General features: G+C 46.7%; 1 protein-coding gene across 1 annotated transcript in view; it reads left to right on the top strand.

The window, feature by feature from the left end:
- Positions 1-15,110, top strand: part of SPATA48 (spermatogenesis associated 48) — a 55,139-nt gene that overhangs the window by 15,528 nt on the left and 24,501 nt on the right. Inside the window, exon 6 of the mRNA XM_044419174.1 lies at positions 5,159-5,200. Within this exon, the coding sequence (XP_044275109.1) occupies positions 5,159-5,200 (42 nt within the window). The remainder of the gene's footprint in view (positions 1-5,158; positions 5,201-15,110) is intronic.

Genomic DNA, 15,110 nt, shown 5'->3' with positions numbered 1-15,110 from the left:
AATGGATGATGGTTTAAGTCCCAAATGATGCAGTTCCAAGAGAAATTGCAAGATATTGTCGACTGAAGCCATTCCAGGAAGAAAGGAATGGCGTTCTGCAAAAGAGGAGAATCTTTTCCATTTAGCCACATAGGAACGACGAGTGGAAGGTCTCAAAGCAGATTCGAGAATCGTCCGAATTTCCTGGTCAGTAGCCGTTGGTACGGAAGTGATTGTTGTCGAACCCGAGGTAAGACGCAGTTGTACAGTTCGTTGAACAGGTTCCTTCACAGAGTAAGATATCGTCAGTACCGTCTCAGCAAGATGGTGTAGCCGATCCGCCATGCTGTCAGCTTCAAGGAGGTCATATCTGGATGCCGAATTGCTCTGTACTGTTGCGTCAACAGTTGAGGAATATTTGGAAGGCGAAGAAACATTCCTTTGGATAGATGCAGAAGAGTGGCAAACCATGGCTGCCTCGGCCACCATTGAGTTATTAATATCCCTGTGGCGCAGTGTTGAGCTATTCTCGCCACCACCTTTGTTAGAAGTGGGATTGGAGAGAAGGCATAAAATGTCATGTTGGTCCAAGGGACCATAAGAGCATCCCCCATCAAACCCGATCCGATGCCCGCTCTGGAACAGTACTGGGCACACACCCTGTTGTTCTGGGTGGCAAACAGGTCTATTTCTGGGTAACCCCACAAGCGGAAGAGTTTTGTGCAAATTTGTCTGTCCAACTCCCACTTGTGGGTTGTTAACATCTGTCTGCTCAACACGTCTGCTTCGATGTTGTCGGTTCCCACCAGGTGAATTGCTATGAGCATTATGCCCCTCGGTATGCACCAATCCCAAATGTCCATCGATAGACGTGCTAGGACTGATGATTTTGTGCCGCCCTGCTTGTTTATATAGAAGACAGCAGGTATGTTGTCTGACGCAATCTGGACAACCTGACGGCATCGCACAGTCTCGAGAGCCTTGAGGGCATTGAAAATTGCCTGAAGTTCGAGGACGTTGATGTGTTTCCTTGCTTCTCATTGGATCCAAGTGCCCTGGATCCGAAGTCCCGAACATGTTGCACCCCATCCGATGAGTGATGCGTCAGTATACAGGGTTGTCATTGGCTGAGGCAGTCGAAATGGGACGCCAATGGAGAGGTTGGTTGACATAGTTCACCAAGTCAGAGTATGGAGGATCGCAAACAGAATCCGAATCAATTTGTTGGATGAATCCTGTTGCAGGTGAAATGAAGCATTGAAGAAAAGTTGAAGGGGCCGCATACGCAGTCTGGCATACGGGACAATGGCAACTGCAGCAGCCATGTGTCCCAGTAGTCTCTGAATGGATATGGCTGGAACTGTCCCATGCAGTCGGATTCGACGAATGTGGCTGCGTAAGATATCTCAACGTTCCGGAGGAAGGAAGGCTAGTTCCCATATAGAGTCAAGACGTGCTCCAATGAAGTCGATGACCTGCATGGGAATAAGGGACGATTTCTCGTGGTTAATGCAGAGACCAAGATCATCGAGTAGAGCACAGGTCATGTGCATAGCCGATAGGAGACCTTGTTTAGTCTGTGAAACGATTAGCCAATCGTCTAGATATGGGTATATCTGCACTCCCCGTGTCTGTAAGTACGCGCATATTGGTGCCATACACTTAGTGAAAACTCGAGGGGCCATAGCAAGACCAAAAGGCAGAACAGTGAACTCTAACATATCGGAGCCAATAGCAAAACGTAGGAAGTGTCTATAAGATGGATGGATAGAAATATGAAAGTAAGCATCCTTCAGATCGAGTGAGGCGAACCAATCCTCTCTCTTCAGTAGCAGAAAGATATTCTGTAAAGTCATCCGAAACTTCTTTGGGGTGATGTACTTATTAAGACTTCGTAAGTCCAGAATTGGACGAAGACCACCGTCCTTCTTCGGGACCGTAAAATATCTGGAGTAGAATCCATGCCATTCCTCCGAGCAGAATGGTTGTCGAATTGCGCCCTTGCGAAGCAATTGAAAGACTTCATCGCATAACACCAATGAAGAAGTTGTAAAACAAATTGGGCTCGACAGAGGGACAACATTGAATTCTATCCTATGCCCGAACTGAATGATAGATAACACCCACCTATAAGATGTAATGGACTCCCAAATGGGGAGTCGGCCCTGGAGCCGGTCCCCATAAGGGAGAGGGAAAGGTGGTGTTGGAAGAGAGAGGATGATTTGCCGGGACCGTCAACGTTGGTGTTTATTGATGTCGAAATGTCGATGGCCCTGGGAGAAGCATTGCGGCGGTTGCTGCCTCTGACGTTGTTGTCATTGCTGGTACTGTTGGCAAGGTTGGTATTGTTGGCGATGGGAGGAATGAGGCCACTGCCACTTACACTTCTGTTGGGGAAGCTCCATGCGGCGTGCAGTCATACAGGATTCATGTATAGCCTTTAGCTTGCAGTCGGTCTTTTGGTGGAACATTCCGGTACCATCATATGGCATCTCCTCGATCCTCCTTTTCATTTCTTCGGGTAAATTACAATTGCGCAGCCACGCGTGTCAGCGTAAAGATATGGCATTGATGAGGGCCCTTGAATTGGTGTCTACATGGTGCCTTGCAGTAGACAACTGTTGCACCGCCACCTGCATCGCTTCTTTGATGAGGACTCTGGCGATGTCTGCTTGGTGGTCTGGGAGGGAGGAAGCAATGTTATCCAGTTTTTGCATAATAAAATACTGGTAACGTGCCAGTGTTGCTTCGTAGTTCGATATGTGTATGCCAAGCCCAGAGGCCGCATAGACTCGGCGCGCAAGCATATCGATCTTCCTCCCATCCTTGTCACGAGGGATGGTATGACCCCTGGACTCCCTACCCTGGGAGGATTCAACCACAACAGAGTTTGGTTTCCGGTGGCGAAGTAAGAAAGGGATGTCGTCCTCTCGAACTCTGTACAGGGCCTCATACCGGCGGGATGTGGCTTCTGGTTGAGTTGGTTGATCCCATGGCTGAGCCATAGCCTGGCGTAGTGTAGTGATCAGCAGCAGGGCTATGGCTGCGGACTGCTCCCCTCTCACGACGTCGTAGAACTGATCCGTGGATGGGTCGGCTCTTTGATGGGCTTCGATTTTGAGGGCCCGGACGAGGCGAGACATGAGTTCTGAGAAGGAAACGTGTGGTTCATCGGGTGAAGCAGGCCCTTGGGAGGAGATTACCACATCGGGGGATGTAGAGTCGACCTCCAACTCATCTGGGTCTTCCCCATAACGATGACAGTCACTAGAGGACGAACTTTCAGTCGAGGTCGGACGCCCTCTCTCCACGCGCCTGGATGTGGATGGTACTTCTCCCGGGACTGATGGGGATCAACGATCCCGAGGATAATAAGGATAGGGTTGGTAGCCACCCCAGCCGGGATAGGCACCATATCCGGGCATTAACCAGTCCTCATACTGACGTTCAGACGAATGGCTGCGTCGCTGAGGAGGCGAGGGCGAGTCTGCAGGCAGCTCATTCGTTGGCATTGGGGTCGAAGAATGTTCCCTCGGTGGGGAGTATCTAATTTCGCCATCAGAGATGGACTCCCGAAGCAGCTCCTCTAGTTGTTGAGGTGGCACACTCTCAGGCCAGATAATTGGCCTGGGAGATCCTGGCAGAGTCACCTGCATGGCTGATTGCAGTGCCAGTCCCGGGGGGGTCGGTACCGAGGCAGCAGTCGGTACTGAGAAGCCCGATGAACCCGAGCCCCCGTGTTTGGGGCGGTCAGGTTTCTTGCTCTTGCGAGCAGGCTTGTCCACCTTCTCCTTCCTGGGTTTTTTATGGGAGGAAGGTTTATCCAATCCAGTGTGTTTGCGCTTCTCCCACTTCTTAGCTGGGGAGGAAAGTAGCAACTGGGCCTCCATAGAAGTGGCGCCTTCGTCCAAAGGACGCTGTGGAGGAACGGATGACGAAGCGGGGCGCTTCGGTGGGGCGCTCACGGTAGAGGTGGAGCGCTGAGAAGGCGTGGCCAAAGAGGAACCAGGCCGTAACAGCAGTTGGTCCGATAGCATTAGGACCTGGTCCCAGAGGAGTTTTCGGAGACGGTTCTCCCGATTCTTCCTCTCTTGCTTGGTAAAGGCCAAGCAGTGGCCACACTTGTCAGTTCTATGCCCCTTGCCAAGGCAGAGGAGGCATAGATCATGCGGATCCGCAGGCGACATTTTGGATCCGCATTCAATACATTTGCGGAATGCTGCTCGCTGCGCCATCACGAAAAGGAAAAAAGAAGACAGTATAGAGGGTAAGATAATATTTTTGGTTTTGGGGGGGTTTTAATAGAAAAACAAAGAGTGGAAGAAAAAACAGGGAAGAGATACAAACTTGAAGTATAAGGTAGGAAGAGATAAAGTGTAAAAACGGACAGTAAGCACAAAGATCTTAGCGAGGGACATTAACAGGCACGAGGCACAGCGAACGGCGGTCTCAAAGACTGAGTAAAATGGCGGACACTCCGCTCTATTTATACCACGTAGGGGGGAGGGAGTGGAGTTTTCCCTGCCAAAAACCATTAGTTCCGGCCTAGGCACTGCGCAGGCGCAGCACCCGTATATGTGATGCACAGAGGCCACGGCGAAGAATGTCAGGATATCTAATTCTGTATCAAATTCCTATAAAAGCGCAAATGAAAAGCTAATTGTTCTTCTGTTAAATCTGCTGCCTTCATGCCCTGATTGTATGCTTCCCAGAGTCATCTATGTAATCACACTGAAAAGAAGCTACTGAACTAGTTGCTTTCACAGGTCTGATCTGGCAGTGCTCTTACGGTTTTGTATAATCTGCTGCATTCATTCTAGACTGTTACCTTACATTTTCCCCCTGAACTGTTTGAGGTTCTCTCTATAACTTCTGTTTGTGGCTTAAGCACCAAACTAGGTATTGGCACTAAGCTGGAGCTTACCACCCAATATAAGTATCAGGTGAAGGCTCTAGATCTGGATTGAGATGACATTGGAGGATAAAGGGTTAAACCTCCATCCCCTGCCAAGGCCCCAGTCAGGATGTGGGGGCCTGCTTGCTATTTACTCAAAAGCATGTATGCATCAAATTTCTTGAATGATATCACATCTAATTTAGCCCTAAGAATGTGCACATAGTGATGTTATGTTCTTAAGAAACTGTTTAACTAATTTAATGTGTCTTTGAACTTTAACAGTGTTAGCCCATATTCTCGAACCCAGCATCTCCCTTTATACACGTAAGTAAAAGTCTTTACATATTTACATGTCTCTTATCTTAAGCAGGAAATTTCATCTATTCAAAAAACTCCAGATCCATTCAGTACCTTTGTACCCATAAGCTGGCATGCCTTCATGTGTCTGCAGAAGCAATAATTTGGTGCTTACATTTTAAACAGGTGGCTTAGGGACCTCTGAGTTCCAAGGCAAAGGATTCTCCATTCTTTTTGGTCTGCCTTTCTTAACACACACAGTAGAATTATTGCCCAATGAACTCTAAAAGAAGCACAGATTCTGGCAAAACAAAATTTAAGCTGTCCAAAAGAACATGACTAATTGCCTGGAATTCTTTGGCTATTGGACAGTATATAGATGAAATAAATAAGAATCCAAAAGCAAATAAAACAAGTCTGAGAAGAGGATATTTTCTAAAAACATTTAAGAAAAGCAATAAAAATGTTGTTAAAAACACAAGAAGCAAGAAACCAGCTGGGGCCACAACAGGACCATTAGCAGACAAAGGAGTGGAAGGGTTTCTTGATCTGGTTAGGGTGATTACAGCCTGGCTAAATGAATGGTTGGCAGATGATGTGTTTACTGTGGATAATGATAGACAGATAGACATATCCAAAGTGATTTTTTTCAGGGAGGGCCCCTCAAGAACAAAGTTAAATAGAAGTGACAAAAAATATAGTTAGGGAGCTGATTGATAAAAGTGAATAAATCATGATATCTAGCCCTTACACACCAGAGTGTTGTTAACTCATTCAGATACAGTGAGTTATTGAATTCTAGCTAGAATATGCAACTGGTCACTCATATCACCCCTCCTTACCAGAGGATAGGAAAGCAGCCAGGAAGTACTTCCTAACAGGACCCCGAGGGTATGGAATGGGCTTCCACGGGAGGTGGTTGAGACCCCATCAGTGAGGGTGTTCAAAGATAGGCTAGACATGCACATGGTGGGCATGTCGTGAGCAGAGCCAGCTGGAGCCGGGGGTCAGACTAGATGGCCCGAGAGACCCCTTCTGACCCGCTCTGTTTCTATGTTTCTAAAATATTGACTTTAAAAACTGGACTGGGAGGAACAGGGAAATTTGGGACCATTTAGCTTCACATTGGTTGCATATAAACTGTTGAAATATGTTGTTAAAGGCCAAACTATTGATCTAAGAAAAAAATAATCTTTGTTGAAGAATCCACACCACTTCTGCAAAGGATCCACATGACTTCCCTTACAGAACAAAGAAGAATTAGCAATGGATTCCAGACAAATTAAAAAAAATGTTTTTCCACAGTGTTTAATTAATTTGCAGAAGACACTACCATACAATTTTGCAAGACTGGTTGCTTAAGATGTCTTTCAAAGGGTTTTACAAGAGAATGACATAAAACATAGGTACAGGTTAGCCATGTGGGTATATGGAACCTCCAGCATCAGAGGAAATATGTCATGGATGGAATACAGCTGCTGGGATGCAAATGGGTACCTGGGTAGGAGAGGGCTGTTGACTCAAAGCATCAAACTAGCCACTGTAAAGGATAGGATGCTGGACTAGATGCACCATTTATACAATTCTATAGGGCTATTTGCCTCACAATAGAAAAAACATCTGTATTTTTCTCTGGATTTTCTCATGACATGATCCCTCATGTAGACCAGTTTCCTCTGCTTTGCCAGGCAAATAAGAAAGGAAAGCTATTTCTTATTTAGTTTGTCAGATTGTCCATTGTAAAACTCCATTTTTGGAAGACATTATCCCAAAATGGCCAACATTGCAACATGTAATACAAATTCTGATGTGCAACCCTATAGCTTTCTCCCAAGTCCCAGATTCAGCTCACGAGAGCAGTAGGATCCAACATCTTGGAGACCTGCTGACCTTCCCAAACTCCATTTCAGAGGAGTGATAGGGTCTTCCTCAGGAAGTCCTAAAAAGGGGGATACTGAATGGACCACATAAATGCATTCAGAGTAGTCATAGGAAATCATTAGAAGATTTTAGGGACCTTCTTCATATCAAAATATCTACATGAGATAAACATCTATCTTTCAAAGAATCATAGAATCTATTTTTCATATAAAACAACTCCAAACTGAAGTATGAGGCAAGCTTCATGTGACATTCTCATATGAGGCAAAAATGACTCTGTGGCATAGCAAGCAACCTAGTTTTTGTTATTTAAGATGTATTATGACCCTGTTTTTCACACTTGCATTAAGTGCAGCAAGACAGTGAGAACCATTTGTATTTGCAAATTCTTACATGGCACGTTTTGCACCTATACAAGGTAAGCAATTGTAGCTACTTCCACAACATGTGACAGAGGCAGCCTCTGTCACTGCACAATATCCAGCATGAGAACATCATTAATGTGATGTAGTTTTGTGTATGTAAGATGCTACTTCTGGATTAATTTTAAACAGGAACCCCATTAACTCTTGAGATCGTCTTCAGTGGTTGCTTCTGTTAGATCAGGCCCCATGCTGCTGCCGGAACTGGTGCTCCAATATCAGTTTCCCACAAAAATCTAGGGCATGTATTTAATGTTACCTTGCCATGCCATGCTATGTTACATTTTCATTTTGCCTTACATGAGGGTGCCACACATTGGGGTTCTTCCCTCTTTCTGAACCCCTCTATAGCCCAAAGCTATGGAGAAGTGGTTATATGGGGTATTTCCTCAGGTGTCTATGGGGTGCAATTCTTAGCAGTCTTAGGGTTCCTGCTATTTCCTGGGTATTTGAGATGCTTCATTCTTCATCATGGCCACATTATGGGTGATGCATAATTCCTGTTGCCAGGAAGATTTAATAGTTGTTTAGATAGATAGATAGATAGATAGATAGATAGATAGATAGATAGATAGATAGATTTAATGGTTTTGGCAGGAACTCCCCCCTCCCCCACCATAGTATAAATGGACAGAGTGCCCACCATTTCCCCAGTCTGCTTATGACCACTGTTTGATGTACCTCAGGCCTTTTTGCTCTCTGCTGTAGATACCTACTTACCTTGTTAAATTTCACTTGCCTTGATTCTTCCTTTCTCTTTACTGGTTAGCTCCTGTCCCAGTTTTCCCCGTTCCTAAAACCCTTCTGTTCCCCCCATTCCCTACCCCCTAAAAAAAATTAAATTAAAAAAATACCCCTCTTTCATCCTTCTTCTGCACAAACTTTTGTTCACTGTGTTCTCTCTCTTCCTCTCTTAATGGCACAGCGGGCAGCCTTCTGTAAGTGCTCTCAGTGTGGGGCCAAGATGTCCCCCACTGACCCTCATGACCTGTGTCTCCTCTGCCTTGGGGAAGGCCACAGGACTGATAAATGCAGCCACTGCCAGTCATTCACTAGACAGGCTTGCAGGAATAGTGAAAACAGGCTGCGAAAAATGCTTTGGGACCAAGCACTGGTCACAATGAAGCAGGTCTCAGCAAAGACCAGCTCTTCTGCAGCTGCGGGACCATCAAAACCTGCCTCTGCCTGCCCATCTGAAGGTGTTCCTGTCAACAAGGATGGAAAGTGCTCCTCTTCCCACAAACATAAGGAGAATTGGAAGCATGTTGGGTTCAAAGTCCAAACGTCCTAAGAAGGACAAACTCAACAAGTCTGAGCATCAGCACAAAAAGCACGATAAGCTGCCCCGCTCATGGCTGACCACCATATCGATCTTGGTCCCAGCCAAAGCTCCAAGCCGTCAGTCCCTTATGCAAGTGCCTCCTCCATTGTCACCCCCGCGGGTTTCCGCACTTCAGTCCCGATCCTGTGACCAGAGGTTTGATCTCAGATGGAGAAATCTGTGAATCTCCTCCCCAACTGGGAATTGAAGACCCACCTGCAAGATTGCCGATACCTACACCCATGGCTCAGTCATTTCCAGAGGGCTCTCCAAGGGCACCCCAGTGCCCGTTGTCCCTCTTACTGCCTCAACCTTTGGCTCCACAGCCGTCATGGTACTGGGTTCCCCTCCCTTACGGGAAATTTGACCCTGACCACTTCTACCAGCCTTATCCCCCATACAGAAAATTACTATCCCCCATACAGAAACTTCCCACGACCACCAATGTGTCTCCATCACTCTCCCCCTCACTCGGTGTCAAGAGATGCACTGTCAACCTCCACTGCAGTGCTTGACAATCCTCCAACATCTCCTGGTGGGTCTTCATCCAGTTCACCATATACATCTCTGACTCAGACTCTGAGGATTCTAAACAGGCCTCCACATCTCCTGATGCAGTCATCTCCACCCAGGGCCCTGGATCTCCAGGTGACTCTCAGGGAACTTTCTCTGAGTTGGTCTCCTGTACAACCAAATTACTGGAAATAGATGTGCAGCAGCGAATAGATCCTAACCAGGACAACATTTACAATATCTTTCATAAAGAGAACTCATTGTCTATCGCCCTGCCTTTCATTTCCACACTTAGGCAGGCAATGACTGACACCAGGCAGCTGCCTAACCACCCACATCCCACCTCCAGACGCTTAGAGGGGATGTACAAAGTTCGGGAACAGGACATCCCATTTCTTCTAAAACATCCTCAGCTGAACTCCATAGTCATTGAATCCTCCCAAGGAAGGCAAAACAAGGAACACTCTACCCCGGTGGATAAAGAAGGCAGAAAGATCGATATGATGTCTCACTGTATCTACGCTGTTATGGGACTTGGTCTTAGGATCTCAACATATTAGAATTAGATCTGATAGACGAGTGCCTGAAGAACTATGGAAGGAGGTTTGCAACATTGTAAAAGAGGCAGCAACTAAAACCATCCCAAAGAAAAAGAAATGCAAGAAAGCAAAATGGCTGTCTGAGGAAGCTTTACAAATAGCTGAGGAAAAAAGGGAAGCGAAAGGTAAGGGAGAAAGAGAAAGATACAAACAATTGAATGCAGAATTCCAGAGAATAGCCAGAAGAGATAAGAATGCCTTCTTAAATGAACAGTGCAAAGAAATAAAAGAAAACAATAGAATAGGGAGGACCAGGGATCTCTTCAAGAAAATTGGAGATATGAAGGTAACGTTTCATGCAAAGATGGGCATGATAAAGGACCAAAATGGCAGGGACCTAACAGAGGCACAGAAGATTAAGAAGAGGTGGCAAGATTACTCAGAAGAACTATACAAGAAAGAGCTTAACGTCCCTGATAAGCACGATCGAGTGGTCACTGACCTCGAGCCAGACATCCTGGAGTGTGAAGTCAAATGGGCCTTAGGAAGTTTGCGTAATAACAAAGCTAGTGGAGGTGACAGTATTCCAGCTGAGCTATTCAAAATCTTAAAAGACGATGCAGTAAAAGTGCTACACTCAATATGCCAGCAAATTTGGAAAACTCAATAGTGGCCACAGGATTGGAAAAGGTCAGTTTACATTCCGATCCCAAAGAAGGGCAAAGCCAAAGAATGTTCAAACTACTGCACCATTGCACTCATTTCACATGCTAGCAAAGTTATGCTCAAAATCCTACAAGCTAGGCTCCAGCAGTATGTGGACCGAGTACTATCAGAAGTACAGGCAGGATTTCGAAGAGGAACTAGAGATCAAATTGCCAACATACACTGGATCGTGGAGAAAGCTAGGGAGTTCCAGAAAAACATCTACTTCTGCTTCATTGACTATGCTAAAGTCTTTGATTGTGTGGATCAAAACAAATTGTGGCAAGTTCTTAAAGAGATGGGAGTACCAGTTGTCTCTTGAGAAACCTATATGCGGGTCAAGAAGCAACAGTGAGAACTGGACACAGAACCACTGATAGGTTCAAAATTGAGAAAGGAGTTCAGCAAGGCTGTATACTATCGCCCTGCCTATTTAACTTATATGCAGAGCACATCATGAGAAAGGCAGGGCTAGATGAATCACCAGTTGGAATTAAGATTGCTGGGAGAAATGTCAACAACCTCAGATATGCAGATGATACCACTCTAAGAGCAGAAAGTGAAGAGGAAAGAGCCTCTTGATGCAGGTGAAGAGTGCAAAAGGAGAGTGCAAAAGTTGGCTTAAAACTCAACATTAAGAAAACTAAGATCATGGCATCTGGTCCTCTCACTTCCTGGCAAATAGATGGGGATGAAATGGAGGTAGTGACAGATTTTATTTTCCTGGGTTCCAAGATCACCACAGACTGGGACTGCAGCCAAGAAATTAAAAGACGCTTGCTCCCTGAGAGGAAAACTATGGCAAATCTAGACAGCATACTAAAAAGCAGAGACATCACGCGCTGACAAAAGTTCGTATAGTCAAGGCTATGGTTTTCCCAGTTGCAATATATGGCTGTGAAAGCTGGACCATAAGGAAGGCTGAGCACCAAAGAATTGAGGCCTTTGAATTGTGGTGCTGGAGGAGACTCCTGCGAGTCCCTTGGACCACAAGGTAATCAAACCAGTCAGTCCTAGAGGAGATCAACCCTGACTGCTCTTTAGAAGGCCAGATCCTGAAGATGAAACTCAAATACTTTGTCCAACTAATGAGAAGGAAAGACGCTCTGGAGAAGAGCCTAGTGCTGGGAACAATAGATGGCAAAAGAAGAAGGGAACGGCAGAGGATGAGGTGGCTAGATGGAGTCACTGAAGCAGTTGGTGTGAGCTTAAGTGGACTCTGGGGGATGGCGGAGGACAGGAAGGCCTGGAGGAATGTTGGCCATGGGGTCACGATGGGTCGGACACAACTTCGGGACTAACAACAACATATCATTTTTTACTTTTATGCTATGTATAAAAAAACTATAGTGTGTTGCATTTATGAAACAGATTGGGGGCTGTGCTGTGCCGGCGCGGGTTGCAGATAGGGGGCTGTGAGCAACGGAGCCGCAGCAGAGGGATTCAAGAGCCACGTGTGGCTCCGGAGCCACGGGTTGCCGACCCCTGCTCTATACCAATGCTTCTCTGACTGGATGGGGTGCCCACTGTGCATCTCTTTGGACCCAAGGCACCTGGCATGGGCACAAGACCACCAGGCATATCAATTACCTGGAATTGCTGGCACTCTTCAAAGTGCTTTGTTCCTTCCAACCCATCCTTCAAGACCACACAATCCAGATAGCATCCGACAATATAGTGACTGTGTTCTATCTAAACTAACAGGGCGGCACGAAGTTGGTACCGTTGGCAAACCTCTTTGCATATGGAACTGGTGCATCACCCACAGGATTGCCCTACAGGCAATGCATCTTGCTGGCACCGACAACGAGGAAGCCAACTCCCTCAGCAGATTCATGTCAACGAATCATGAGTGGGAGCTAGATTGTCGAGTCTATCTTCACCTGTTTCAGCGTTGGGGAACACCAGACATAGACTTTTTTTGCAATCCACGACAACGCTGTCTGCACAATGTACTGCTCCCAAATGGGCATTGGCATGAATTCAGCTGGAGACGCGCTCATTGTATCATGGGAGAACAAGTTCTTCTACGCCTTCTCACCAATACTGTTAATAACGAAAACAGTAGCCAAAATCTGACAGGACTGCTCCCATAGAATTCTTATCACCCTGTGGTGGCCCCAACAGTCATGGTTCCCCACTCTTCTCCAGCTTTCTCACAACAATTTCCTTCATCTACCTCAAGTCCCTCATCTTCTCACTCAAGAACATGGGGCCATTCAACATGCGGACTTACTTTCTCTGAACTGCCTGGCTCATTCATTGACTCTCTTCTACATCAGTACTGACCCTATCTTTGGATTCGAAATGTTTATCACCCTCAGGATCGACGCCTACTTCTCCAACAGTTTTGTGTACATCATCACAACCTTCCACACCTATATTGCCTTTGACATTGACATCAACATCGATACCTCTGCCTTCCTCAGACCCAGTGATTTTCATTCCAACATACAATTTATTCGCCAATCTGCACTAGAAACATAGAAACATAGAAACAGAGCGAGTCAGAAGGGGCCTCCCAAGCCATCTAGTCTGACCTCCTGCACCAGCCGGCTCCGCTCACGACATGCCCACCATGTGGATGTCCAGCCTATCCTTGAACACCTGCACCGATGGGGCCTCAACAACCTCTCGTGGAAGCCCATTCCACACCCTCGGGGTCCTAACAGTCAGAAAATGCTTCCTGGCATCCAAATGGAACCTTGGCTCCCTGAGCTTTGCTCCATTGGAGTGCATCCTGCCTTACACTGCAGGGGAGAACAGGTCTCTACCCAACTCCATGTGAAATCCCCTCACATACCTTTTTGTTGCCAACATATCCCCTCTGAGTCTCCTCTTCTCCAGGCTGAAAAGGCCCAGTTCCCTCAGTCTCGCCTCATACGGCATCCCCGGCAAACCGGCCACCAACCTTGCAGCTCTATGCTGCACTAATTCTAACCTGGCTATATCCTTTCTGTAATGAGGGGCCCAAAACTGAGCACAATACTTCAGTTGCGGACACACCAGAGTCGTATAGAGTGGTGGTAATACCTCTCTCAATCTAGAAGCCACATTTCCGGCTATGCAACCAAGGGTGGCATTTGCCCTCTTGACCACCGCATCACACTGCTGACTCATGTTTAGCCTGCAGTCAACCAGTACCCCAAGTCCCTTTCACAAGTGCTGCTCTCCAGCCACTTGTCACCTAACCTGTACTTATGACACCTATTCCTATGCCCCAAGTACAAGACCTTGCACTTATCCACATTGAACACCATCCTGTTGTCTCCTGCCCACTTCCATAGTCCGTCCAGATCCTTTTGGATCTGGAGTACCTGCTCCTCAGTTGTGGCCACTGCTCCATTTTTAGTGTCGTCTGCGAATTTGATCAGCAGACTGTTCACCCCTTCTTCCATGTCATTAATGAAAAGATTAAACAGGATCAGTCCCAGGACAGAACGCTGGGGGACCCCTCTTGTCACTGGCCGCCATCCCAATGATTCCTCACTAATGGTTACCTTCTGCTTTCGGTCAGTCAACCATGCCCTAATCCACCGGACAGTGCTTTGGAGTATCCCAAAACTCCTCAGTTTCTCCACCAGGATATCATGGGGCACTTTGTCAAAGGCCTTGCTGAAATCCAGGTATACCACATCCACTGCATCCCCTCCATCTAGCCATCTCGAAACCTTGTCATAGAATTCCACAAGGTTCGTCTGGCAGGACCTATTTTTGTGGAAGCCGTGTTGTGTGGCTGTCAGCCTCCCTTCCCTATCTAGCATCACTAGATCTCCCTCTATTATGACCCTTTCCATTGTTTTTCCTGCAATGGACGTAAGGCTAACCGGTGTATAATTCTCCATGTCCTTTCTACTACCCTTTTTGAAAATTGGGAACACTGATGCCACCCTCCAGCATTCTGGGACCTCACCTGTTCTCCACGAGGCCTCAAAAATGGAGGCCAGTGGGCGTGAAAGAACCCCTGCCAACTCTCTAAGTACTCTCGGATGTAACCCATCAGGGCCTGGCACCTTTGTAATGTCCAATGCCCTGAGGAGCCCCTCGACTTCAAGGGGGTGACTCTAATCTGTGCCCCTAAGTCCCCAGCCTCATCTAATCTCCTATGCGGATATCACCCGTCCTGCTTTGGGAAGAACAAAGAGGCAAAATAGTCATTTGCATCTGTGCCTGTTCCCTCATATCAATCAGTGCATCCCCTTCCTCCTTATTTAGTGGTCCCACCACTTGTCTCTCCTTCCTCTTCCTATTGACATGCTGAAAGAAGCCCTTTTTATTGCTCTTGATATTCTTGGCAAGTCTCAGCTCGTAATCAGCCTTAGGCTTGCTAAGAATCCTTCTGCAACGGGCCTCCTCCTCCCGGTATACCCTTTTGTCTGTTTGCCCCAGTACCCATTTCCTATGGAGGTTCATCTTTCGTCTAATCCCTCTAACCACCTCCTTTCGCATCCATGGTGGCACTCTCCTCCGCCTCCCCACCTTACTGACTAGAGGTATCGTCAAGGCTTATGCCTCCAAAACCTCCCTTTTGAGTGCCATCCACCCCTCCTCAACTC

This window comes from Varanus komodoensis, unplaced genomic scaffold, assembly GCF_004798865.1.
Source record: "Varanus komodoensis strain SLA01 unplaced genomic scaffold, ASM479886v1 scaffold10, whole genome shotgun sequence".
Taxonomy (NCBI): Eukaryota; Metazoa; Chordata; class Lepidosauria; order Squamata; family Varanidae; genus Varanus; species Varanus komodoensis.
The sequence above is the reverse complement of the archived record's forward strand: the minus strand, read 5'-3'. Positions and strand labels throughout refer to the sequence as shown.